This window comes from Sceloporus occidentalis, unplaced genomic scaffold (assembly GCF_023333645.1).
Source record: "Sceloporus occidentalis isolate IW3139 unplaced genomic scaffold, rSceOcc1.0.p SCAF_1, whole genome shotgun sequence".
Classification (NCBI taxonomy): Eukaryota; Metazoa; Chordata; class Lepidosauria; order Squamata; family Phrynosomatidae; genus Sceloporus; species Sceloporus occidentalis.
Genome location: NW_028316981.1, coordinates 139,245,473 through 139,273,384, shown reverse-complemented (window position 1 = coordinate 139,273,384; position 27,912 = coordinate 139,245,473). Strand labels below are relative to the sequence as shown.

Below are 27,912 nucleotides of genomic sequence, written 5' to 3'. Positions count from 1 at the left end.
CCCTTAAAATAATTAATGCTTTTGGCAAGTGGATATCATAACTGCCACCCAACTCATCCCATAATTTTGGGACCACCACGAGAATGATCTGAATGAATCTACCCCACAAAGATTTTGAAGCAGGCTGGGCCAGATCAGTACCTGGATGGGAGAAGACTTGTCCTGTTCTGAGTATTTTGAAGTAGAAGTAAATGCAATAAGAAAGAAATGGAAGGAGATTGTCCAGTGTCAAAGATCTATGTGATGCATGGGGTGTTGCTCTATGATTTTCTATTATCTTTTGTCACTTTAAACCTTCTGGTCTAATGCAATAACTTCAACACTAATGAAGGTAAGCACAGGCTTAAGAAAACAAATATTTATTGGAATCATAAAATACACACACACACCCCTAGTTAAATTGGTATGCATTATAAGCTTCAGCGTATTTCAAAAGAGGCAAAGAAATCCCCTCTCCTCCCTGAGTGCCGTTTTCACTTGCTTTCATCTTTGTACTGGTCTCAAAAAGGAAACCTTTAGGTTCTGAATATGAGTTGCTCTTTCAAACAGATAACTTGTTTCTATATCTTTCCAATGTAAAGCCACACCAATTAGCTCCATTCTGGTGCGATAATATGGTTGGCACTGAAAATTCACGTTCCATGCATGTAGAAAGGCTAGCTTTGCTAGCTGTATCAGCAGCATACTTTTGGCTGGGCTCCACCAATGCTCAGCAAGTGATGGTGTAGAAAGCAAAAATGTGGTTTGGAATGCCTTGCAGAGATTCTGCCTCCAAGGCCAGGAAACCTTCCCTGCTGTGCCCCTTAGTATTTCTGCAGCTTGGTCTTGGAATATTGCAGCCAGTGGAGATTACCATTTAATTCCAAGGGAAGCAGCAGCTGTCAATATGGTTTCTATACCTGCTTGAGATCAAGTTTCCATATACCAATATGGGAATAAGGGAATAATAAGGGACACGCTGGCTCAGTGGTTAAGTAATTGCAAGATCAGCAGGTCAGCAGTTTGGGGCCCAAGTGCCGTGTGACGAAGTGAGCTCCTGTCACTAGACCCAGCTTCTGCCAACCCAGCAGTCCAAAAGCATGTAAAAGTACGAGTAAATAAAAAGGTACCACTTTGGTGGAAAAGTAACAGCATTCTGTGCAGTCATGCTGGCTACATGATCACAGAGTCACCTTTGACAACACTGACTCTTCAGCTAAGTAACAGATGAGCACTGCCCCCTATAGCTGGTCACGACTAGACAACCTTGTCAAAGGGGAACACTTTACCTTTAACTTTAAGGGAATAATAACAATAAGGGAAGCAGCGGCACAATAAATCAGCAAGCAATATCCTAGTTAATGGAAATTCTTTTGAAAAACAAAACAATGAACACTGCAGTTGTACGAGGCATTTGACAAATATGTCTTGAAATTCAGCAGCATTCAACTAAAACAAAAATTGTCCAATAACTAGTTCAAATGAAGAGTAAAGGAGATCCCTGAAGACTTCAGCTGCTCTTTTATAATATGCCACAGGAAAGAGGAAGCAGTTCTGTTCTTAAAGACGCTCTTAGATGCATCAACAAAACATTTCTGATGTTGGGCACTGCCTTGTGCATTTTATCACATGTTATTATTAGTTCTTCAGTAAATTAGTCCAGTGAAACGAATGAGCTTTCTTTCTTTCTTTTGCTCAAGACCATGTGATGACAAATTGCTCTCCCATTAGCAGAGAGAGTGGGATGTTAAGGATCTGAGGAAACATCAAAGGAAAATTAGTGACCTTTGCGCAAAGCAATATCCTGGAATCCAAGTGAAAGGCAGCAGGTTACATCATTTCCTCTGGGAACTCATGGAGCCATGAATGATTTCACAAAACAGAGAAGGCAGATCCTTGAGACAAAAAGTGTACAAACTGTTGCCTCTTTAGGATTCATAATGAAACCAAGCTTTTCATTAGTTGGCCCACATCTAAAAGGAGCTGCTGCAAACTCAGCAATTCATATAATACAGGGTTGAGCAAAGTGTGGCTCTTCAGATGTTGCTGGAATGCAACTCCCAGTATCCCTCATCATTGTCTATGGAAGTATGGAGTGCTGGGAGTTGCAGTCCAATAACATGCAGAGAGCTACACTTAATTGATACTTCCCTGTGTGCTCTGCTGGGTCATGAACCTACTGGTGGCTCTAAATGTTCTGGTGCAAGTGTGTGGAAATAACCACACTTCTAATAGTCAATTACTTTTGATTTTTGAGTTACAAAGTCATGGACGTTCTCCATGGCAACAGTCATATACATTTGAGGAAATATATTTTAAACAGCATGGCTGGATATAATAAGGATAAAGAGAAAAACTATAACCCAGTTGTATTTGTAATTATGTGAATATCTATACCCTCCCCTTGAGTTTTACAGTATTGGTAAAATTTGAGAAAGTTATTTGAGAAAGCTTGGGGTTTCCCATAGTAGGACTGGTGATCACGGGAGAGGGCAGGAGGAAGACACTAAAGTCCTGCTCAAAGCAGTCCCTGCTTTCCAAATACGGATTGCAACACCGTATTTTTTTATTAGGGCAACATGTTTTATGAGCTCATGGTATCCACAGGGTTGATCTCCTGTAGACCTTTTCAACAATATGAGTCATAGAGATATGGTTACCTTGGTGTCTGTGCGGTAGGAGAAATCTGAGATGGGGATATCATTTGCCAGAACCTGATGAGGAGGACTGGGGACACCAAAAACCATCACGTCTTTCAGCAGCAGCCCATCCACCTGGCCGTTGAGTCGCACAATCTCATTCACCAGCATACCCTGCCATAGGAGAAGGATGGAAGAGGTTTGAATGGCCAGACCACCACCACAGAGGTGCTACATCAAATGAAGTCTCCAGGGTTTACTATCATACGGATGAAGATCTCTTTCTAGTTTTCCTCCTCCTATGTAACTAGAAATTGAAATAAAATACCTCCAACTGTCTGCAGCCAATCAGAACTAGGAGCATGCTCCTCTTAGCAAACTGAGACAAAGGAAATTTGGGGTAGGTAGGTGGTAGGTGAAAGGACAGAATAAAAAACTCCTGTCAGGATCAAGTTGCCTAAAAAGTGAAGAGGAGACATATTGATTTAAATATCTTGTCTATGCTATTGCAGCATAGTAGGGTCAGTTACGATATGCCTTAATCTCATTTTATAAGAACAATCACTAGAGAGAGACAGTTTGGCTAGTTGCAAGTTGCTTGGGAAAGAATGACATTGGTGGGAACAGAATTTTTGGCAAAGTATACATTCTGTATGATAATTCTGACCAGTGTAGTTACTTTGGGTCTAGAATCCCATTCCATGGCATTTTGGAAAAGGCATCTGGGGAAAAAAACAAACTCTAAAGCAGATTCCCTAGCACCTGGTATCTGACTATAATTCCTGTCATCTCAGCCAGCACTGACTGCTAACTGGAAACAATGGGCACAACACATTTGATGGATGCCAGGTTGGGGAGAGACTTCTACAGTGGTCCTTTGGCTTATGCGGGGGATCCATTCCGGACCCCTCCCCCCCGTGTAAGCCAAAAACTGTGTAAGCTCAAGTCCCATTCGATTGAATGGGGGTCATGCTCATGGCACAGGAGAGTGTGTGTGCCATGGGCATGCACACCATTCATTCTCCCGTCGCACGGCTTTTGTGTAAGCAGGAAGCCACATATGGGGTGCCCGCCTATAGAGTGGGCGCACTGTATAAGACATCTTGAGCTGTAAATGCTCTTGCTGTATTCCCCACATTGGAAATCAGTCTGATTTGTTTCTCTGTCACCCAAGGTGCTAGGCTAGGCCAACAACATATGGGGTGAAGACAGTTTCACATTTCTAAGAGAAGTCAGAATCAACAGTGTACTGGTAACACAGCCAGGCTACTCTTTGAGAGGAAGAGGGGAGGGAGGGAGGAGAGATTGACTGACTGACTGGGTTCAACCAGTTGCCTTCTCGTTTAGACATTATAACTAGGACCATATAATGCCAGCAAGAACTCCTGCTGCCCTTCCCATGCTTGCTTGTTTTTCAGCACAGTTCAGCTATGGAAGAGGTGGGAGGGTGAGGCTTGAATGCCTGGTAGGCAACCAATTTTCACATTCCATAAAGCAGTGGCCTGTTGCTTCCCAAAGGTTTATGAGTGCCTTAGGTACTTCTAGCATGTCCTGCCTTGGTCCCTCCTAGACCCTGCTATGGGGCATTGCTGTTATTTGGATACTGATTATGGAAATTATTGGGAGAAAAAGCATGGGGTTTTCCCTGCACTTTCAGACATGAAGTCAACCTACTTTGTTCACTAATATGTGCACATGTCCCCATCCAGATACATTTGAAAGCCAGTGTGGTTCAGTTGAAAGCAAGTGTGGTGCAGTGGTCAGAGTGTTGAAATGGCACTTAGGAGAACCAGGTTTTTCCCCAAAGAGCAATGACATTCACTGGGTGAACCTGGGGTAGCCACTCTTTCTGTCTCTCAGTCTAACTTACCCTGTGCTAATAGCTATCAGGAAGCACCCTTACAATTCCCTCATGGAAACACAGCTGCTCAATAGTGCTTGAAGGAGCAGGCAGCATGCTGTAGAGCAGCCCTAACTTCCCTTTTAATAGCTTTGCTATTATATGAATTCAAGTTGTTCCTGAGTTATAGCAATCTGTCCCAGGGCTTACTTGGCAAGTTTGGTCAAAGGGGGCTTGTCGTTGTTTCTGAGGATGAGAGAGTGTGACTTGCTCAAGGCCACTCAGTGGGCTTCCATGGCAGAATGGGACTTCGAACCCTGATCTGCCAGTGTCCTAGTCAAACCACTGTACCACACTAACTCTTGGCTGTGTTTGGTATTAGACCCTATGCTGCCCCAAAGAAGCAAGGAAAGTAGCAACAGAACAAAGTGCTAATGCTCTCTAGAGAGAATGCTCTTTGGAAATCAAATCTGTTTCTCACATGTTTATCACAGAAACTCACATTTCTTGATAGAAAGAAGATCTGCGTGTAATCACCCTTTTCAAAGGTAAATAGACCTTCACCATCATCCCAGAACAGGTCACCTCGGGCTACTCCTTCTGGTGTCAAAGCCACCACCAAGCTCATCCCATTTTTACGAGACTCTGTGGTTGTGAATGCAGGTTTCTGGAAATGCATGCAGTGAAAGAATAATATATGTCACAGCATCAAAGCCTTGTTTTCTCTCCTGCCTCCTGCTGTCCCTCCACTACCACCAAAACCCAACAACTGATCCTGCCAACAGAATCTTGCAGAACTACCTGACATTCTGCCTCAGTGAAGGTGGTGCTGGTCGTGCCGGGGGGAGGGGGGCATATTGGAAAAACAAAACTGGGCAAGCCTGGTTGAGAATGCTGTGAAAGAAGGGGGAGGGGGGAAAGAAAGGATCCAAAACTAAGGCTTGACTATGACAAGATAGGGGAAAGCTGTAATAGAGACAGTCAGCAAGGGAGAAGAACTTAATAGGGGTTTTGGGAGCTGTGGGAGAGGTTAATATCTGATCTAATTGGGTATAAATAAACTTCTACTTGTTTATTCTTTTTTTGCAACTGTATCTTGCTGTTCCTGTTAAGTTTTGATACTTTGGTCACATTTACATCAGTGAACCCACTGAACAATACATCCACTGGTTCATATAAGGCTCACCTTGAGGCCCAAATGCCTGATCCAGGGAGGAATCTTGAAGGGGAAAGGTGAGTGATAGGAACTTTGGGGTCTGGAACTGCAGGACCAGTCTGGAGTGGGGATCTGTCACACACATTGTAAGGGGGGCCCTGGAACCAAATCCCAATGGATTCCAAGGGCCCATGGTATCTTGACAAAGCACATACATGGGAGGGGGGTAATGAGTGAAACTAGAGGAAGTGACTCACCTGCAAAGGTAGGATGTGGCCTGCACGTACATGAATATTGATAGTGTCAAGGGGAGCTGATATGAGAATCCACTGTCCCTTGCTGTTTATGATGGACCCCTGAAGAACCAGAGATATAGGTGACATAATGAAAAAGAACAGGAAGTTCAGTGAATTATGCCATAGTATGTGGGGGATGGGACAGGGAAGAGGGCACATAAAGCAGCTAAAACCTTAGAAGTTGGTAGTCATAGCTGACTGGTATTCATATGCCTTCTGAATGCTCCTTCCATTTTGCAGTCATTTAGAAAAGGACCCTGCCTTATGAGCTCATAGGCCTACAGAGCCCTTCTTTTCCAGAAGGTGAAGGTGGACTAGAGAAACAGTCTTTCAGTGTCAGGTTGCAGCAGTGTGTATAGAGTAAATTCAATAAAGTGAGCTGGGAAAGGGCAGGATTCTACTACAGTCAATCCTACTGTAATCTTGTGTACCTAACTACAACAGGCAAAGTAAACAGCAGCTGCTTCTAGAATCTCTTACTGATCATGCAATAACAGCAAAACAGGGAGAAAAGAGCAGATAAGCCTGCCTTACTATCTAGCAGAAGCATATTTGCTTTTTTTTTTTTAAACCCAAACACATAGCTATATGCTTGGCCACCAAAATGGGAATTGTTAAGAGAAGTCGAGCCTGGAGAATGAAAATATCATCTCTGGCTATGTTTGGGAAGGTGTATGTAAAACTTCTTTCCAATAAAAAGTTGGCTGAAACATATTGAGTTGTTTTTTGTGATAAAGGAACCTATCCCCATTCTTTCCATATAATTCCTGCCTCTGGTACCAAATTTTCTGTTAAATAAATAATGTCCAGGAACACATCTACTTTGTTAGCTGAGGTGTACCTGTATTTGCTGTTCTTCACAATGGGGAGTAATGATACATCCTTACATATGAGGATGAAACAATTGAGAATTTACATCTGTACTGGTGACTCATGTAAGAGAACATCTGATATGAATATATGTGCTCAAGGTATAGAACTACAGGAAAGGTTGCTTCTAGAGCTGACAGGGCCAGATAAGATGCTAGTCTGCCCACTGCATTTTACTACCACCTAAGGCTCACATGTGCCCACCTGTTAGGATCAATGGGGGTCTCGACACACCTTTCCTCTTTTGATATCAGAAAATATAGGCTAGGTGAACCTTTTAAGACCCTGAATGCTGAGCCATCATCACAGCCTACTCCTTTCACGCAAGCAGAGCAGGAAGGAGTTGCAAAGGCACTGCCGGTTTGTCGAACATTTTAAGGAGGTTGTGACACTGTCCTGACCATAGAACAAAGGGATGCAAGATTTGTGATAAACACGGTACTGGAGATCTTTTGTAATGAGCCTCTTTGGCTTGGACATTGTAATCCTTTCAAACTTCAGTGCCATCACCTTGGAAAACATGTCAAAGCAATTACATACCCATTTCAAAGAACTTCAAACAAAACCTTTTGGTCTTTTCAAACCCCTTGGAATCTGCCCTCATGGGGAATTTGGGTTATAAATATTGGGTTGTCTTGCCCCATTCTTTGGCTTAGTTTGGTTGCTGCCAGAATCCCTGTCAGTCAGACTAGCACCTCTGCAGTTTGCCAATCCTCAGTGCCATGGAAGCTGCCAGAGTCCTACATTCTACCCAGGACCCACTGCCACTGGGAAAAGATTCATTCAAGTGTTGTATTAATTGTGAGAGATGCCTCACTTCTATTTTTATTTTTTAACCTCTTGATCCCTTTAGCCTCTTTAGGATGTGGGCGTGTGTCTATTTCCCCTCAATAAAATTATCATCATTATTTGGAAACCTTGCCTCTGGAGTTCTTTTATGAATTCTGACCCTGTAGACATTGGATAAAAGATTCCATGGGCTGTCTACCCCCAGCCACTCCGTTTGAGCTAAATATAAAATTCCCCATGAGAATTAATTGGTCTTGGAGTGTCCTCCGGATATGTCCTCAAGTGGGTTACACAACCAGTCAGCAGAGCAGCAATACTCACAGTCAGAGGGTTGTACCATGTGCCCAATGGGAAATAGCCACTGACTTCAGTCTTTCCTGCCTCTAATACAGGTGTGATGAGAAGTCCTGATCCCCACATGAACTGCCGATCAACATTCCACGTATTTGGATCTTCTGGGAATCTGTAGCAAGGATATGTCCCCCAAACAAAAGAAAACAAAGGAAAAACAAAAAGACCACAACTCTTGCAGCAGGAATTCACAGAATTCCTTGTGATTAAAATGTACATTTTCCAGCCAACATCTCCCCACACCGGCACAGCCTCTTCCTCCAGGTGGCAATCCAGGAGGGATTTTACTGTAGTCCTCTTGCTGTTCTTCAGACTTGCAGGACACAGAGTGTGTCACTGCCCTTCAGTGAGACTAATGGACACCAGAATACCTTATGAAGTTTATCACATCAGTATGCCACTCTTTGTCTATAGCACAGCTTTGAAAAGCGAGTATTTTGGACTACAACAACTAGAAGTTCCCAGCCAGTGAGGTCAGTGGTGTTATAGAGCTAACCTCCCCCTCCCCACACCAATACTTTTTAAAGCTCTAGTAACTTGGGACCTTAGAGAATATTTGCCTTCCTGAGTTAGGAGGAGATGCACTGCACCAGACCTTCCACTCAGATCACAGCATTCAAATTACTCACTCCAAATAGAGGGGCCGAGCCACAGTCTCTCCTGCAGAGTGGGCTTTGTGGAAGAGAGTGTAGAGGTAAGGCAGGAGAGAGTAGCGCAGAAAGAGGGCTTTTCTCATGGCCTGCTGGGCCCTTTGGCTGAAGACATATGGTTCCTGAGGCTGAAAAGCAGAAATGGAGATGAGGGAATGAGTGGTCTTGTGCGGTAGCAGGGAAGGCACCATCAGATCTGCCAAGCCAAGGTTCAGGAAACCCCTCTCCCCCACCCCCCACCCCACCTTCACATTTAGATGCCAATTGTCATTTCTAATTTCACCAAGATGTCCCCTCCCTCTATGGGACACTGTGACACTCTAACATGGAGGGAGCTGGCAACACTTGGCAGAAACAGAATGCCACATTAAGTCCTTATTCCATGGCCTGCTGTGGTAGTGAAAAAGCATGTGAGTCCGTGTGCTTGTGCCAACCAGAACTTGAAAAGCTGTGCTAGCAGAAACAGTGTCACAGTTTTGTGTGGGGCCAGTGTCACTTTTGTGTCGGGCCAGGAACTGCCAATGGCAAAAAGGCCCCCCTCACCTGATTTTTGACTTAGCAGAGACAGAACAAAACAGAGCACAGCAGAAGAGTGGGGACAACACCCAGGAAGAAATTATTCCTTTCTTTTTCCCTCATAATACTAGAACACTAGTCCCCAGGGCAGGTAAAGAAAGCATTGCTTCACATAATGCATAGTTACACTTTGGAATTCATGGTCACAAGATATAGTGAGAGCTGCCTACTAGGGACAGCTTGATAATTGTTTACATAAATTCATGAAAATTAGGGCTAAGTGTGTACTAGTAAAGATGGCTACAGATCACCTCCAGTAGCAGGGACAATGTGAAACAAAGGGTGCAGTTGCACTCATGCCTTGCTTGTAGTTTCTCATAGGCAAAAATGTGGCTACTGTGTGAACAGAAACCCAGTCTACACAGAGCTCTGGTCTGATCCAGCAGGGCTCTTCTGATCATGTTACCTGTTATTAAAACCCTTAAAAATGTTCCGCTTATGGATATAACTGGATCCCAGTGAAATTTCAATGAAGTTCTTATATTTATTTCTTCTATGTTACTACAGAGAAAGTGGGTGCAAAGAAACAACCATAGGCATGGAACATGACCTCTAAATGTTTTTGGACAGCAACTCCCATCAGCCCTAGCTAGCATGTCAATGGGTAAGAGGTGGTGAAAGTTGAAGTCTACCATCTAGAAGATCACACAGTCCCTATTCAGGACCCATGCAAAACACCTGCTTGCAATGGCAGGAAACTGAAGTTTATTTAAATAGTTGTTTTACTAATGATACACATGGCCTGCTGGGACCATTGGCTGAAGATGTATGATCCCCGAGAAAGAACACAAGTAATACCTCTCCATATCATAAGAATAAAAACAGCAAAATGCAGGCCTATGACTAACATCTTCAATTTTTTTTCCCTCCTTTATGGTTTTAAACACCTTTGCCTGATGAAAAAGCGAGTGGAGCTTTGAAAACTTGCAACATGTATATTGTGCATTTTGCTTGGTCAATAAAGGCATCACTAATTGGTGGATTTTTTAAATGTTATTGGATTTGCTTTATGGCCAACATGACTACCCCTAGATGTTTACTAGTCTATGCTGTTGACTTCATTGGAAAAGCTGGACTAAGAAGCCTTTCCCCGGGGTTCCGCTTTTACAACAGAGGTGGGCAACTGTAGAAGGCTAGGGGGCTGCATTGGTCCACAGAAGACCTTGGAGGACTGTACCCCCCTCCCAAATTGCCCCCAAACACCCCTGGAGGGTTTGGGGGCATTTTTACCATGTTTTGGGTTTCATAAAGGGGCCCTCCTAAGCCTAAACTGATCCACAAAGTTTGGCAGAAATGCATCCCATGCTCACCAGGGGCTGTTTTGGAACATTTTGGGTCAAATAATTTTTAAAAAAATGTTGTAAAAAATCGTTTTTGATCCTTGGAGAGAGTCCAAACATGATGGAAATACCTTCCATACACCCCCTAGACAGCATTTGTGGGTATTCTGGATTAAAAAAAAAATAAAGAATTTTTTGTTGGCCCCTGGGGATGCCTGAGGGGCTGTATATGGCCTGGAGGCTGAACTTGGCCACCTTTCTTCTAGAACATGTGGGGGACAGGGTGGAAGAAAGCAGTTTCTTGACAAGCTGTCTTTGTACTTGATGCCTGGCATAATGGAGACAGATTACAGTAAAATCCAAATAAATGGTCCACTACTCTCTTATCCTGAATTGAGCTATGTTCCTGCCTCAGAGTCAAGCAATTCCCATTTGAACTTTCTAAATCAAGTTAATGAAACCCTCTCCAACACCCCATTCAGAATATGTATATCTTTAAAAAATGGCAAGGTTGATTGCTTGCCACCATTCTTACCAGGTTTCTATGGTCATTGTGATTTCGCATAAAGGGGTAGAAGGCACCCAGCTGGGTCCAACGCACGCAAAGCTCCTCTGAGGTGTCACCAACAAAACCGCAGATATCCGCACCAACCAATGGCACACCATAAAGGTTAAAAAGCAGCACCGCTGTGGGTCAAGAAAGGAAGGTGCATGGAATGGATTAGGAAAGGCACAGGCACAGACAGGAGGAATAATGGATTGAGAGAGAGAGTGCTGGTGGATACACATAATTCATCCCTGCAGGAAAAGACTCTTGTGGAGACATGAAAGAGCCTCAAGGTAGCATAGATAAAAAAAAATATACACTGGGAAGGTTTTCCAAATATTTCTACCTGGTATTGTGTAGTATAACTGCTCCCAGGTACTCAAAACATCCCCAGTCCAATGGCCAGCATATCGACCATGGCTGGCAAAGGTGGAACGTGATATCACGAATGGACGCTTCCCTCGCACTTTCACCAATGCACTGAGAAAAGAAAGAAGGGAAGCCAGCAGGCAGGTTAGAAACTGACATCTGTGGATGTGGAGCCTCGGTCTTTCAAGTTCCTCATTATATACAACTCAACTCCCAGTGCAATGAATGAGCAGATACTAAGAGAACCCCAGAAATACTGTGTGATGTGGTTTTGCTAAAGCTCGGTCAGGAATCAACTTGCCAGCTCTACCCTAAAACCAATACAATGATTTTGCAGCATTATTCCTCCAAGCTTATACCCTAGAGGCCCTCCATTTAAAGGGCAGAGTTCCTAAGGAGGAACTACCCAGCTTGCAGTGCTCCATATAATACTCACTCATGGGACGCAATGGCTTCTGTCAGCCCGTAAAGACTATGCAGGTTGTAATGGGAAGACAGATGCTGCTTACTGGAGGCACAGAGAGTTCGTGTCCTCAAGGATCCACCTATCACACCTGTGAATGGGCGGGGGGGGGGGGGGGAAGCAAGGAATACCTTACATGGGAGTCAAAAAGAAATTTATTTATTTATTTCATTTACAGTGGGGCCTCGTTATCAGCGTATTTGCCATGTGTGGATTTAAGCATCTGTGGACAGCAAGCCCCTCTTGTTCCCAATGATGGCACGTGCATGTGGCCACACCGCCATTAGGGACAGTCACCGCTGTCCTCAGTGGTGGTGCGTGCATGCAGCCATGCTATTAGTGACAACAGGACTTCGCCTGAAGTTCCATTGTCCTTCATAGCAGCATGGCCATGTGCACGCGCCACCATTAGGGACAAAGGGACCATTAGGGACAAGGAGACTTGAGGTCCTGCGGCTTTTGGTATCTGCGAGGAGGGGGTCCAGAATGGATCCCCTGCAGATACCAAGGTCCCACTGTATATGATGCCTTTCTCCTGGTGTGAGACCCAAGGAGGCTCAAGAAAAGAAACAAAATTTTAAAACACAATGTAAATTATCCCATTAAAACAATAGATTAAAACATTTAAAAATATAGAAGTTCAAAACAAAGCACCCCTCCCCCCACAGTAAGCCTCCCTACAATTATTTATTAAATGCTTGCTTGACTAAACAGCTCTTTGCCTGCCAGTGAAAGGTAAACAAGCCTAGCTTTCCATGGAAGGGAGTTCCAGAGGAAGGGAGTAACCACTGAAGCCCCCTCCCCTCCTGTGTTCTCACCAAGTAAGTCTGTGATGGCAGCATGACTGAGAGAAAGCCTTACCCTGTTCATATAGGGAGAGCAGGATTTCAGATAATCTGAACCTAAGATATATAGGACTATATAGGTCATGACCATCATTTTGAAACGAACCAGTAGCTAGTGAAGCTGTTTCAACCAGGGAGTTATATGCAGGAAAGTGAAGGATTGTTAAAGTGAGCTCTCAAGACATCAAGAGTTCTTAGGATCATTAATAAACAGCAGCTATTGTTCTTGAGGGAAGAAATAAAAGCAATATCCTTGGAACACTTATGTGTCTAGAGCTTCATGGAAAAACAAGTATCTCTTGCTATAAGAAAGATATTATAGGCCCGGTACATACGGGCCTTGATCACGCCCTTATCATGTGCTAGGGTGTTTCCAGACACCCCTCAACCATAGCACATGATGAGGGTGTCAAAATGGCGGCACCCTGTACACACAGCCGCTGCCATTGTTATGCAAGCACCGTGTGGCATCCGCACAGTGCTGCGCTTGCGTAACAAGTGCACCAGTGGCGCACTTGTTACGCCGCAGCTGCGGTGTAGAAAGAACCCGCTTTTTGCGGGTTCTTTTTCTGCTGCAGGCAACCCGTGCGGATTGGTGGCTGCTGCTTCCCTATGGGGGGGAAGGCGCCAGGAGGCCTCCCTTTTTGGGAGGTTTGTACCGCACCATAAAGAGCTGAGTTGGTCGTGTTTTTAGGATTTGGAGCACCCAAATCAGACATGATCTGATTTGCCTTTATAGCTTACCAGCTCTTTCCTGACACCCTACATAGTTACGTGAATGAGAAAAACATATCCTTGCCAAAATATAAATTGAATGATTGCAATTGCTTGTCCAAGGGACTAGTGAATTTCCAGCATTTGTTCCAATGAATTTGTTTGTTCTTCTCAGAGAAGCTATGTTTATTCAGCATGCTAGCTGTGATATCACACAATAATATAACAAGCATCAATATCTAAAATACACAATGTAGTCAATCATGCAGCTACATCTCAGGAATATAAAAATCAAGGAAACTACAAGCAAATAAAGGCTATGTTATCAATGAATGATCATAAAAAAGCAAAACACTTTCACTGTGCAGGAACCACCAAAAAACAAATAAATGAAAAAGCAACTCAACCCCATCCTAAACACAAACCCCAACAAAAGGCAACTGCTCCGCTTCCCTCCTAGCTTGAGTTGATCATTGTCCTACTGTCCAGAGCATGGTATCTGTCTGTTTGGATTGCAGTGCAGAAGACCTTAACACACCCAAGGTTTCAAACATGTCTAACTAAAAAGATTGCATGTACAGCGCTGTGTAAATTTACAGTGCTTCATAAATAAAGGTTAATAATAATAATAATAATAATAATAATAATAATAATGATGATGTATATTAGCAAATCGTTTTTGTTCTTGCCAGAGTTTGTTGCTCTGCATCTGAAATAGCGAGTGACATTCCTCTAAAAGAGTGGTTCCCAAACTTTAGTCCTCCAAGTGCTTTGGACTTCAGTACCTAGAAGCCTCAGCCAGCTTGGCAAACAGGGAGAAATTCTGGGAGCTGAAGTCCAAAACATCTGGAGCATCAAAGTTTGGGAACCACAGCAAAAGACTGAAGGAAGCTGAGAAGCTTTGTTATGTTTGTAAAGTTGCCTACACAACCTTTACTGATGTGAAGTGGGAATGTGAATTCACATGGCCCTTCAAATGTCATTGGACTGGAAGTCACATGGCCCTTCAAATGTCATTATACTGCAAATATAAGCCAGCCTTAGCCAGCATAATTATAAGCGAAGCATGTTGGTAGTTTCAATCAAAAAACAACAGATGGGCAAGGGTTTTTTCTAACGTAATGATTCCTTCAGTTGCTTTCAGGTAGTATGAGATATTAGTTATTCCCAATTATAGTAGAGCCACTGAACTGTTGAATGATGAGTCACAGCATGTAGTTGCTTCAATGATTCTACTCTAGTTAGAACTAAAATGGACTTAGGTAAGTATCTGATAAGCAAGGACTGCATCTATTGTAGAAAACACAGAGAGTGGGAATGTTCCTTTTGGGCACTGTTAACTCCCAGGTTGTGGCATTCCTGGAGTTGTAATCCAAATAATAGCATGTTCAAGTTCTGGGACCTGTTTATAACACTGACACTGTCCCAGTTATAATGCAACTCAGACACTAGGAACATAGACACAGCAGATCTCATGCCAAACAGTAGGAGCTGTCTTGCTAGTCCAGAATATTTAGAAGAAATGAGTCTTTGATTGTCCTAACACAGGCTGCTGAGAAGCTCATTAGGGCTCTGTGAGTGAGTGGAGGGGAGCTCATGGTTTTGTTACACAACTAACCTAATTCTGATCTGTGCAGTGCTCTGAACTAAGCTATTTTCATTTTCATGACTATTCTCAAGAGGATTGAAAATAATTGGAAATGGGAATTTCTCTTGTTATTTTCCTGTTTGGCTGTTTGTCTCTCCTGAGGAGGTTTATTGTATTCTACTGATATCTGAATCTTCAGCTCCAGCAAACACTTACTATTTATAATCCATCTTTGCTGGCTGCTCTTTCTTACCTGGAACATAAGGTGGGGCCTCAAGTTTGTTGTCTGGACAGCCCTCCACAGAGCCTTCCACAAAATTTGATGGCTCATTCATATCCTAGGAAGAAAGGAGGACAGAGATGGATAGAGAGGGCATTTGTGAACTTCAATCAGTGTTCCAGTAGAAAGCAAAAGATTTTGGAGAACCACATGTACAGTAATTTCCCCTTTCCAAGAAGAGGTTCCTGGCAGCAACATCAGTGGTACCACTAGCACAGGAAACTCACAATCCACATGCCATCAAAAGGAACTTGCTCGTGGAAATCCTTGACCATATCATGCCACCACTGATGTGTCTCTGGACTGGTGAAGTCAGGGAAGGCGGTAGGGCCGGGCCAAACCTGAAAGATAAAAAGATCAGAGCTCTCAGGAACCCTTGTGCACAATGATGCTGTGGTTATATGTAACCTTCAGAGTGTCACTGGTAGACCCAATCTTCTGAAATCCCTTGTGTGAAGGTGGGACAAGAGGGAAGACAACATACTAAATTGGTATGACAAGTCCTGTCTGACAGCTGAGTGTTCCTGCACATTTCACAGGTGCCTGACAGGGACTATCAATGCAAGAGTGGTGCCATTCTACAAATATGGCTGTTGTGGCACTCAGAATGGACTTTTCATAACCTGGTTTGTAGTGCCACCAAATGGTAGCTGCAGCCCAAGAGGGGGGAAAAAGATACTATTCACCCTGCGTAACTCCAGGTGTACTGTATTGTTTTATTTATTGTTTTATTTATTACTGTATTCACTGGAGTTATGTAACACCTTTCTATGACAACCACCAAGGTGGCCTGTGGAAAAATAAAATTAATAGAACGTTAAAAAGACATGTTATAATGCCTATTCTAAAAGTATCAAGAGAAGAGACTGATTGTAATTCTGAAAGGAATGCATTCCACAATTTGGGAGCAACATAGAGGAAAACACCCATCTGCCCTCCCTGAAGATAATGGCATACTCCAGAGGATCTCATATTAATGTTAATTTGAAGTCCTTCTTCTTTCATCAAGCTTTTCCCCCATGAGTTGTGATATTTCCTTTCTCCCTATTTTGTAATTGATTCTCGTAATGTTTATGGATTTAACTCAGCTCGCTGTGTAATAGTTTTTAATCTGATTTTTATATGTTGTTTTTATTTTTATGTATGTATTTTGATGCTGAAATTTTAATCTGTACGCCGCTTTGATCATCGCGGAAAAGCGGGATAAAAATAAAAATTTCAATTTCAATTTCAAATTAATGGCCAGGCACATTCAGAATGAGACAGACTGTCCATTAAAAACCCAGGCCTTAAGGCTTTTGAGGCTTGGAAATTAAAAACAAGACCTTGGATTTTACACTGTCAGGACTAGAAGAAAAGTGCCAAAGAAACTGCAGGTCTTTCTTTCAACTTCAAAGTTTTACAATCCCAATTCTGTGCCTAGCTGCTAGAACCTGAGACTTCCAGACACTTTTGAAGGACAGCCCTATATAGAGAACATTACAGTAGTAAATATGTAATGTACCAACGCATAGGTGACTCTTTCCAAATTAGATTAGTTTAAGAGCTGTAACTATTTATTTATTTATTTATTTATTTATTTATTTATTTATTATGCAGATGCTTTTCTTGCCACTGCAGCTAGTTGGGAATCCAGATGTGGCATAGGATCCTGGAGCATTCCCACACTATAAATTTGGATCTTTAGATGGAACAGAAGTCCTTCTAAAACAGATTGACTAGCAGACTGCTGGATGTATCATCTGGCTAGTGAGAGTTCCTATGGTGGACTGTCAGTGCTACTGCATCACTCCCCCCCCCCCCCCCAGCCATGCTAACCTACACCATCCCTGAGTATGCTGGCAGGCAGACTTAGGTAAAACTCATTTTTCTTGCTGTGTCCAGGTCTCATGATATACTGTCTGCTTTCTTTGTTCCATTCACCCCAAGCACTACTAGAACCCAGATTAAACCATTAATTTAAAACCCTGCTTGGAATCAAAATGTCTCCTTGCGTGCCAAGATTCATGATTCAGGCCCCAGACTCACCTTCCCAATCAGAGGCTGTCCAGTTGCATTTAAGATGAAAACTCCACGCTTCAGGCCTTCATCAAAGGGTTTGTAAGTGCCAGCAGGACTAGAACTGCTGATACCAGCATCCTAAAAAAGAAACAGAGGGAGAGACATGCTAGAACATAATGGATCTGACAGGAGCAGAAAAACAGTGATAGTGTAGTAAGTCTTTAGTTACTGCGTCTTATTCTGTTCTTGTTTAAATAGTGAGATAAGGTTACTTCTTCTAGCCAATTTAGCTGTTAACTTAGGTGTGGCTCTTTGATTCTGACTGCCCTTGTAAAGTCTTTCACCGATATGTTGCTCAGTGCATAAGCTAAATTTCAAGATAGTATCAGATAAACCTGGAATCACAGCTCTGAGTTTAAAAGAACTTCTCTATATTTCATGATACAGTATTTCAGTCCCTGTTTCCTAAATCAAAGACGTTTATCAACACAAAGAACAATGCAGTACAGTGTAGAGTCAAGAACAAAACTCTTTGCCTTTGGAGCAAGGGAGACAGATAAAGGTGGCACATAGCATGTGGAGTGGACACCAGTGCAGCTATACAGTCAGGCTTTTCTCTGCTTGTGGAAGTACCTCACCTCTTCATATTCTGAGACTCAGACTGCAAACCACACAAAGCTGCACATTTTCACAAAAACATCTAGCTTGGATTTTCCAATAAAAATAGAGTGGAGGAGAGGAGGAGCTGCTTAACCCTCCCTTCCTGCTGTTTTTCCTTCCCTCTCCCAGCTGCCTTCTCCTGCATGGAAAGGCCAGTCTGGTTTAGAGATAGCTCTTGTTTGGTGCAGAAAGCAGGGCCAAAACTTTGCACTATTTCTTTACATTTTTTTCCTTGCCCACCCTTCACCCACAATAACACACATTCCAGGGCAATGTCCAAGTCTGCACACCAAACCATAACAGAACATCCATAATAAAACTGAGAGAAATAAAATAAAACAAACAGAAATGTCCAGCCAGCTCTTTATTTTGGAGGGAGGGGGGGAAGATCAGAATAAATGACTAGCAAATCAAAATGGCAAAGGAATGGGAAGATTTTAACTTGGTGTGAAATGAATACACTATTGGTGCTAGTTGGATCTCCTTTGGGAGGTATTCCAAAGCTAGAATGTCACCACAGAAGTAGTTCTTTCCTTTCCTGTGCATCTTTACAATTCCCTTTCCTTTCCAAAGACATTTGAAGAAGTGTTGGTTATTACTTTTAAAGTCCCACATGGTTTGGACCCATGTTACCTACAGTATTTCCTTTTCCTGTATGATCTGCCCTGTACACTCAGGTCCTCTGGAAGACATTTACTTCAGTCAGCTGGGACTAGGCTAGCAACTGTCACCCAGAGATTTGACAGCTGTCTGAATTTAAAATATCAATAAAGATTAGTCTTCCACCAGACCTATCCAGCTGAATTTTAATTTATAATTTTTAATGTATGAATTGACTGTTTTTAATATGTACAGTTGGCCATCCGTACCCATGGATTCTGTATCCACGGTTTTAACCAACCATGTTTTCAAAATATTCACACACACAAACATTCCAAAAAGCAAATCTTGATTTTGCTGTTTCACATAAGGGACACCATTTTACTTTGCCACTGTATATAATGGGACTTGAACATCCATGGATTTTGGTCCTGGAACCAAACCCCAGCAGGCACTGAAGGCCCACTGTATTAGTTTATAGGCACTTTTCACACGTGTTATGTGCTTTTAACTGGTGTTATGTGTCCAATGTGCTGATGTATTTAAATTTGTTGTTATTCTTATCATTATCATGGCATATTTTTACAGGAAGAGGTGTTCCTTAAGGCACCTTTGCCCCAAACCAATTAAGCTTTAAAGAAAAGAAGGAGTTGGCTTCATTTGGGACTAGAAGCAAGTCAGCAGCCAATGCAATTCTTTCAGAATTGAGACTATTATTTATTTTTTATTTATTTAGAGTTTTTGTATCCTGCTCTTCAGCTAAAAAGGCTCTTAGAGCAGCTTAGATTGCTAATTTGACAGTTCCATGGCTCCATGAGGCGGAGCTGTCAGAACTCTATCTACTGAATTTTGCATTGCTAAAGCTTCTAAATCATCTTCATGAGCAGCTTTATATTTATCACCTAACTAAAACAGCACTGAAAAAAAAAGAACTCAGTGACATTGGTGCACAGAAAACAACTTGCTCCAAAACTTAATGACCATGCCCATTAGGCCCATATAAAATCCTTTAGTTTATAGATATAATATAGTGGGAGAACCTTGTGTAACTCTTCACTTTATTAGGCATAATATTGAACAGAAATTGTTGTGTTACTTCCAAAAAGCAACCCTATAGGTGAAGTTCCTAAGCAGACTGTGTCTGGACTTGAAATTCAGATTCTGTTGTATTTCAGAAGGTAAAAGTCTAGATCATGTTGCCAGATTCCTTTGTGCAGGTCTGAGAATTCTGTGGCTCACTAACATATTGTTGGATTGCAACTTCCACCACTCCTCACCATTCCCTTAGCTGGCTAGAGCTGCTGGGAGTTGCCATCCAACAATGTCAGGGGCGGCACAGGATTCCCACCCATATCTTAGAGTGATTAAGTAGCCAGGTACATTATCACTGGACAAAGGTCCAGCTATACATGGTAGAGACCAGAATTGAAATCCCCACTCAGCCATGGAAACCCACTCGGTGATCTTGATGCAAGTCACACTCTCTCAGCCTCAGAGGAGGGCAAAGGTAACCCCCCCCCCCCTTTGAACATATCTTGCCAAATAAACCCTATTACTTGGGGTTGTTGCCATAAACTGGAAACAACTTGAACGCAAACAATAACAGGTAAGGAAATAATGGGCATATGCATGAAAGTGGAGGCATGATTACATAAGACCTTATTGTGTGTCCACTTAGGGAGTGCAAATAATAAAGAAGTATCTGACAATGTAAATCAACCCAGTGACTTCTCAGTTTATATAAAGAGACAAAACAAACATTTTAAATTAGTCTTCCCACAATTTGATTATCTTTCTAAGCTTGGAAGGCAGTGTTTAAGACTACCAGTGCTGGTCTGAATCTGGTTTTGGATATGCAAAAAGATACAGAAAAAGGATTGGATATAGCTCTTTCTCTGGCCTGTAGATTTTCTTTTGGGAAATTCAGCCTGTGTGTGAGAAACCCTATTTAGAGATTGAGCCTGAGATTCCAGCATTGCTTGCCTGATCTAGAAAATAAAAATGATTGTGAAACTATGTTATGTTCTTCCTTTCAAGGCAAATTATGCTTTTGTCTGCAATTTTATCACAAGTCATACAATCACACGCTTGTAAAATTGTGAAATCTGCTGTCTTATCACATGGACATTCACTGAGGAGAACATGATATGAGGGAGGATTTCTAAGAATGGCAGTTTTTAATTATTTGCTCTCACTGATGTGGAAGGGAAACATTTGGAAATGTGGGGGCAATATGAGTTTATATTGGGGAACACTCGATCGAAAATCATGTACTTTGCTTGCAGAAGTTCCCATACTCCATCTTTGCCTGCTAGCTTTTCTCTTCCCATTCACTTACCACAATCATAACATACCTCCGCCCCTCACGATGGAAATCTTTCACCATTTCTGGCATATCCCAGAAACCATCTTTGTTGAAGGTAAAATCTCTTTTGGCATCTGCATAATCCAGGTCATTCCACTGCACATCCTGTGAAGTCCACAAAGGTAGCATTACTAGGAAGAATATAGGTAATCCTACTCCTCTAATTTCCAAGTTTGATAACTGATTTCCTGGAGACACCCAGCTCTAGCTCTGCTACCACAGAGGCAAAACAGTTGAACAATCCCACACAATATCCTTGACATAACACAATGGAAGCCACTTACTAGAGGGAACTGTGCTGCTGTCATGTTCTTTACCACTTCCCGGGTTACAGCAGTGGAAGTGTATCCCCAGCGGCAGAGATGGAATCCTAGGGCCCAGTATGGGGGCATGAATGGATATCCTAAAGGAAGGGATGGGAGGCAATATTCATTTTCTCTAATAAGCCATTAAAGGTCATGAGATTCTCATGGGAATAGATTTTCAGCAAAACTATCCAACATGTTCTTGAAGAATTGAACTTTTCTATTTTTAGCTTGTTTGTTAAACTGGTAATATGTAATCTAAAGGGCCTAAATGCCCTAAAGGCATCATGTCATTTTTTAAGGCAGGAAAGCTGGACATTTTAATCCTCATTGGTCAGGACTGCTTCATCTGTTAAGAATTTTTCTTAATGCACAAAATCATCAGTTTCGAAAAACATATGAAACTCACGTGTACATTGTTGTATATTGATAGCTCAGACAACAGAAGAACCAAGAATCCTAAGGTATCTACTGAAGACCCAGCACCATAGCATGTCCATCTGCTAACACCATCCCGTTTAAAAACATAGCTAGATTGATCCAACATTGCAAGTATCCTTATGTGGCTCATCTAGCCACCATGTTAGTTTTCTACAACACCTGGAAGCAGCATTGAAATTTTAAATGGTAATTAGAAACTTGCATGAACCTCATGAATGTGACCACTGCCCAGATTTAGATCAGAGCGATACTGCAATCGCTTCTGCCTACTACTGCCAGGTGAGCTAGTGAGGGATCTGTCATGGTGACTTCAGACCTGGAGCCAGTCCTGCACAGATAGGACATATATGACAAGCACACCTGTTTTATGCCTTTTCCTGTACTGAAACATGTCTGTGCCCATAGAATTTCTGCAGAGAGCAGTTCTCAGCATTCCAAATGAAAGGATGTTTCTGATTCAAAGAGTACATGAAACACGCAGGCGTCTGGTGCAGATAATTCAAAACCTTTCAGGCCATCCCAAAAGCTCAGTGGTGAAAAATAATGTTCTTTCACTTTTTGCTATTCCACAATGAAACACTTATGAAAAAGTGAAGCAACAGGTATTGTAGAATACTGGAGCAGCATTAAGAACTGTATGACCTGATCCAACAGGGGTCTCCAGTGGGAGTCTCCTGATTTCTCCTACCAATTAGAAATTCTCATCTTTCACTATTTTCTATCTGCACCAGTGTACTAATTGAAATGTGAGATACAAAAGACCCAGAGTTTCTATGTGGTTAAAGGACAGCTGAGAGGGAACTGGCCCTGTTGGGAGAATTAAGGATAAAACTGTCAGTGGTTTGCTAAGTTTCATGCGGCCTTCAAGTGGCAACTAAGTCTTCTTCTTGATCACAGATGCAATTAAAAGGCCCTTTATCAAGTACACTCGTCCCCCGGGTTACGAAATTAATTCGTTCCGGCGCCAGGGGGACTTTCGTTAGCCGAATCCCCATAGGCGCTAATGGGGAAAAGCCGCGGCTCCGCCGCGGCTCCATTTAAAACAGCGCCGGCTTTTTTTCGCAAGCCGGGGAAACCTTCGTAACCCGGAAATAATTAATTAATTTTTTTTTTTTCGTATCCCGGGATTTTCGTATCGCGGCGCGTTCGTATCCCGGGGTACCAGTGTAATGAACAACTCTCTGATACAGAAGCACACCAGTGCCTACCAATGACATCCATATACTGGCGTACCACACTCTTTGGGTCTGGGCCCAGGAAGACATAGAAGTCCAGGATACCTCCAGTTGTTCTCCATGTCAGGGCTGGACTAGGCTGTAGTATCACATCTGCAAAGCAAACAGTGGCATAAAGACAGTGCTAAAATGGCATTGCAGGCCAAACACATTCCCCAACTTTACCAGCACAGTCCACATGCAATTATAATTATATTCATCACCACAGTTAAAGACTCCCTCCATCCACCCATTGGGTTCTAATGCTCTTTTAAAAAAAAAAAAGGGGGGGGGAGGGGAGATCTCCTTATCTTTTTTCTCTGCAGCACACATAATCTGTTGGTTGTCCTTTCCTGCATATTTTCCAGTTCTGCAATATCATTTTGACAAAGAACTAGAAGATTCATAATCACACCATATATTTGTATAAAGATATTGTTATACTTCACATGAAACATACATTACTACACAATGTTTTGAAGTCACTCACAGGGCAATAATAATTTCAATTATTTAAAAAAAATCACAGATACAGATATAAGCATGGATCATATATTTTTACAATACAGTTTAGATCAGATTTGGCTGCAAACTGTACTTTTATCAAGACCTAAAAGCCAAGATCTTCTGCCTGGGCTGCCAGCAGAACTATAAGTTAATGCAAGGGTGGGAAACCACTGAATTTGTCCCATCAGATGACATCATCCAGACTGGTAAGGTCTCCACTGATGCCCGACTCCAAAGCCTTTCCTCTGCTGAAAAGGGAGAGGAAAACCAGCTTTGGGACTATCCTGCTTCTATTATTTCAAAGGTTCAGTTCTTGCTTTTTCTGCTTGATCAGGCCAAGAAAAGCCAGCCTAGTGAGAACCTGGTTTCCCAAGATACTGGGAGCTCCATGAGGTGGCAGTACCTCAGAGCTGAGTTGTGTGGTATGGGGAAACACTGTGGTCCCCATCTCCCACACTGCCAGAGGTGAAAGTGGTGATGTGTGTGTTTTCAAATGCACAACCTAGTAAATACTCCAGTGATACTCCATCCCACAGAAGATGACTTTGCATACCAAAGACACATCTTAAAGAGATACTTACCCATGGCATTGCTGTTTAGCAAGAACACGCCATGGGCTAAGCCATCCTCTTCCAGTGCTAGATAGAAGGGGTGTGAACCATACAAATTGGAAAAAGGCTGAAAAAGAGAAATAATGCACAATGTCAAGGTCACCCTACACATCTAAATCAGGCTTTGTCAATGGCTTCCACAACTAAACCAGGCTTACTCACTCAGACATTTATCCACAACAATCCCAGGATGGCAATCATGGAAATGCAATATAAAACATACAGTTACAAACTTAGAGGCATAAAAGCTCTTTAGTCAGCAAACAAATACACAAACAATTATAACCTCCCAAAACTGTAAAATATTACCATAAATTAAAATTTTTAAAATACATTTAAAACATATTTACAGTCCTTAACAATACAATTTTGGATGATAGCTGAGTATGTCACATTGCCAGACTAAGTCAAAGTCATAACTAAGTCATGCCCCATTTCTACCCATATCCTGTTTTCAGTAATTGCTTGCAAACATTCACATTCAAGCACCCTAATAAGTCAATGAAAGCCTAAAAAGGAAATCAGGCAGCTGAATCTAACAAGGCATCTAAACATGGCTATCCTCCAGTTCTGCAGACACAGGACTGTCTACAAAACAGCTGTAAATTTAATTTAAACCACTGTAATTGCCATGGTTTGTGGCACTGTGGTTAACTGAGGAGCTTAGAATTCTCTGCTAGAGAGAGGCCAAGAACCTGATGCAGAACTACACTTCCCACAATTCCTTAGGAACAGGGAAATTACAGCTTTAAGATGGTGTGAGTGGACAAGTAGACCTACAACAAATGTAGCAGTATTGTATGCTGTTCAGATTTCCAGCCAAGCAGCTAAACATCCTCTCCCCCCTCAAGCTTTCAGTCCCCCCCCCCCCATAGACACTGAGTGTTCTGGGGTGACCACTACTCCATCCTCACTGCACTGTTTTGAATGTTTGTTTTTTAAATGATTTTTGGCCCTGAAAACCATCACTGAAAACAACTTATGCATGTGAAGATGTCAGAATGGATATGCTCTTAGTATATGGAATATACCCAATGAAAATTCAGTGGAATTCAGCAGATATGGACAGGATCATGCTATGGGACACTCTTTTGTTAGATGGGTAAATTGACAGGGGTTTAATGGTGAGTTAGCAGCAGCCAAATTACCTTCAGTATCAGGACATAACACTGCACCCTAGTGGTATCATAATACTTTTGTACTCAACAGATAAAAGGATGAATTTAGCATGTGATAATGACTTCAGAGCACCATGAAGCAGATCCAGTCCACCCAAATGGACCCCATGCCATCTCTCCCCAAGACTTACCATGGGTGACATGTCTCGATTCCACATGGTAATCTTGGTCCAGTTGACATTGAGGATGAGTGAAGTCAAGTGCTCACCCAATCCAGAGATGAAACTTGAGGGCAAGGAAGTTGACAACTGCAGGAACTGGTCTGCATAGAATAGTGGGGCCACTGTGGTATTGAGCCTGTTGGGGAGAAAGTGGATGTTCCTATCCAACAGTTCACATTGAATTCTCCCTTGTTTTGCCCTGCTCCCCTTAGCTCTCCTCAAATCATGCATACATCATATTTTACTAGCTATTTTAGAACAAATGCCTGGGCCATGTAAGTCTCCTGTACATCATCCATCCATTACAAATTATTAAACATCCATTACAAAGTAAACACCCTGTGTGTGTGTGTGTGTGTGTGTGTGTGTACATGAAAAGTGACAGAACAACAATCTTTAATCAAATGTTGCCAAGCCAAAGGTCTCGTTCCCACTATTATATCACATCTCAATGATGTTATTACAGCACTCTGAATGCTGTCGAACACTGCCAAGCCCTTTCTCAAGAACAAGGCTAATAGATTTTAGTTTGAGGTTATAAATCCTGCAAGTAGAACATGGTGGAATGTCATTCAGATCTTCAGAACTATAGCTCAATGGAGACTGCTTCTCAATATGATGTTTAGTGTAAGGCTGGGCAATTTAGGTCCATCCAGTATTGCTGACTGTAACTCTCATCATTCCTCAACACTGGATTTGCTGGCTGAGGCAAATGGGAGTTGCAGTCCATCAGCATCTGGAAGGCCATATGTTTTCACCTTCAGTTTAATGTGTATCTATAACCTTTAAATTTATAACAGAAAATGTAGCTGTGACACAATGACACAAACGCATGTTTGACATGGGAATACAATCAGACAGGCAGTATTACCTGCAGCTCCCTGGCAGTCACATAATTGGATGCAAAATGTGGGCTGTTATGTGTTATGTTAAATGACCCTTCAGTATCCAGAATATTAACCACAGACACATGATTCAACATGGCAACAATCTTCTATCCCAACATTTCTCATTTCAATATTATCTTCACATATATTTTTAGTTTTTATTAAGCTAATTTTCAGGAAGCAGATAATTAGGAGGGAACATGTTAGGGTATAGAAAGCCAGGAGCTACTTACAGTACATGCCCACTGGATGTCCGAAGAATAACAAGGCCAAAGGGGTCAGCAGAGAAGTGTATTGAGTACAGTGTGGAGGATGCCTTGTTGCTTGATTGGGGAGTTTCTAAAGGAACCTCATACCGCTTATTAGCTGGATCCCTGAGCTGTAGTGAAAGAGACATCAAAACTGCATGACAGGCCTGAACATAGCCACACAGAGACTCTATTTATTCAGCAACAGAGATGATGGAGATTAAAGGATTCTAGTCAGTCATCATCACCTATACTTCACCTTTCCCCCTAAAAGTGGGATTCAAGGTGACTACTAGGGAGCAGAAATTGGTAGTGACGTTACCTGAGAGAGATAGAAAAAGGAGAACATCTATGAAATTTAGGGTCATGTCCAAGCAGTCTGGATCACAAACACTGATGTTTTGTATGCCAAGGGATCTTGTAGCACCTTTGAGACTAACTGAAAGAAAGATGCTGGTAGCATGAGCTTTCATGTAGTGTGGGAACCAGAAAGGAGATGAATTGGTCAACAGAACCCCCATAAAATTACGGGGTTAGTTGGTGTTATAATGTTTGTAGTGTGCCATGAAACCATTCTCTCTGTTCAACCCACTATTGACAATGTTTGTGTAAGTCCATACTTTCCCTGCTCCCACTCTATAGTAAAACATACATAATATATTTCTTCCTACATCCCAGTTGCTCTTTATAAAGCAGACAGCTGTGATCAGGGGTCTATTCAACAAGCACAAAATAAAATTAAGATTACAATTCTATATGTATTTCCTGAGTAAGCTTGCTAGTAACTGCATTGTCAATTTTTGTGGCTAAGAAAGCTAACATCAGCAAATAAACATTAGATATATCTAGCATATCTACATAACTTGTTCTAGATGCTTTACTATTTGCATAATTTATTTTTGGTTATGCAGAAAGGGAAGTAGCTTTACAGGTTGATGCAGTCCTGTCCCAACCACCAGAATTCTTTTTCCCCCCAGTTACATCTTCAGCTTCCGGGTAAATGTTAGAACTGCCTTTTTTAAAAATGCTGATTTTCAGCAAGCCAAACATTGTATCACATAGTACTGTCACTGAGCTTTCCCAAAATTATAGCACATATATAGTTTTGCCTAGAATAGGGATAAAAATAACATGGCTTTCCAGAGGTTCCCGGACTTCCAACTCCCCAAAGCCTCAGCCAGCATAACCAAGTGTGCAGGATTATCAGTACGTAGAGAGATCTTGTATCACCTTTGATACTACCTGAAAGAAAGAAATTGGCAGCATGAGCTTTTGTAGACTTCAGTCTACTTCCTCAGATGAGGAAGTAGATTGAAGTCTACAAAAGCTCATGCTGCCAATTTCTTTCTTTCAGTTAGCATCAAAGGTGATACAAGTTCTCTCTACATACTGATTCTACACACTAATACAGCTGTATCTTTGAATTCTACCACTGTGCAGGATTATGAGAGTGATGGTTCAAAAATATGTGGAAATCTAAAGGTTCTCTTGCTTTACAGGGA

At 42.1% G+C, this 27,912-nt stretch overlaps 1 protein-coding gene across 3 annotated transcripts in view; it reads right to left on the bottom strand.

The window, feature by feature from the left end:
• Positions 1 to 343: 343 nt before the first annotated feature.
• Positions 344 to 27,912, bottom strand: part of GAA (alpha glucosidase) — a 30,682-nt gene continuing 3,113 nt past the window's right edge. For all 3 annotated transcript variants that reach the window (XM_089539158.1, XM_089539166.1, XM_089539176.1), the window contains 18 exons: positions 26,396 to 26,541; positions 25,246 to 25,411; positions 23,907 to 24,003; positions 22,813 to 22,932; positions 21,143 to 21,261; positions 20,832 to 20,963; positions 17,261 to 17,371; positions 15,460 to 15,573; positions 15,206 to 15,290; positions 11,779 to 11,896; positions 11,320 to 11,453; positions 10,962 to 11,113; positions 8,550 to 8,698; positions 7,891 to 8,032; positions 5,872 to 5,970; positions 4,961 to 5,125; positions 2,640 to 2,792; positions 344 to 1,734 (listed from right to left, as the gene is read on the bottom strand). In XM_089539158.1, the coding sequence (XP_089395284.1) occupies positions 1,675 to 1,734; positions 2,640 to 2,792; positions 4,961 to 5,125; positions 5,872 to 5,970; positions 7,891 to 8,032; positions 8,550 to 8,698; positions 10,962 to 11,113; positions 11,320 to 11,453; positions 11,779 to 11,896; positions 15,206 to 15,290; positions 15,460 to 15,573; positions 17,261 to 17,371; positions 20,832 to 20,963; positions 21,143 to 21,261; positions 22,813 to 22,932; positions 23,907 to 24,003; positions 25,246 to 25,411; positions 26,396 to 26,541 (2,262 nt within the window). In that variant the 3' untranslated portion in view covers positions 344 to 1,674. The remainder of the gene's footprint in view (positions 1,735 to 2,639; positions 2,793 to 4,960; positions 5,126 to 5,871; positions 5,971 to 7,890; positions 8,033 to 8,549; positions 8,699 to 10,961; positions 11,114 to 11,319; positions 11,454 to 11,778; positions 11,897 to 15,205; positions 15,291 to 15,459; positions 15,574 to 17,260; positions 17,372 to 20,831; positions 20,964 to 21,142; positions 21,262 to 22,812; positions 22,933 to 23,906; positions 24,004 to 25,245; positions 25,412 to 26,395; positions 26,542 to 27,912) is intronic.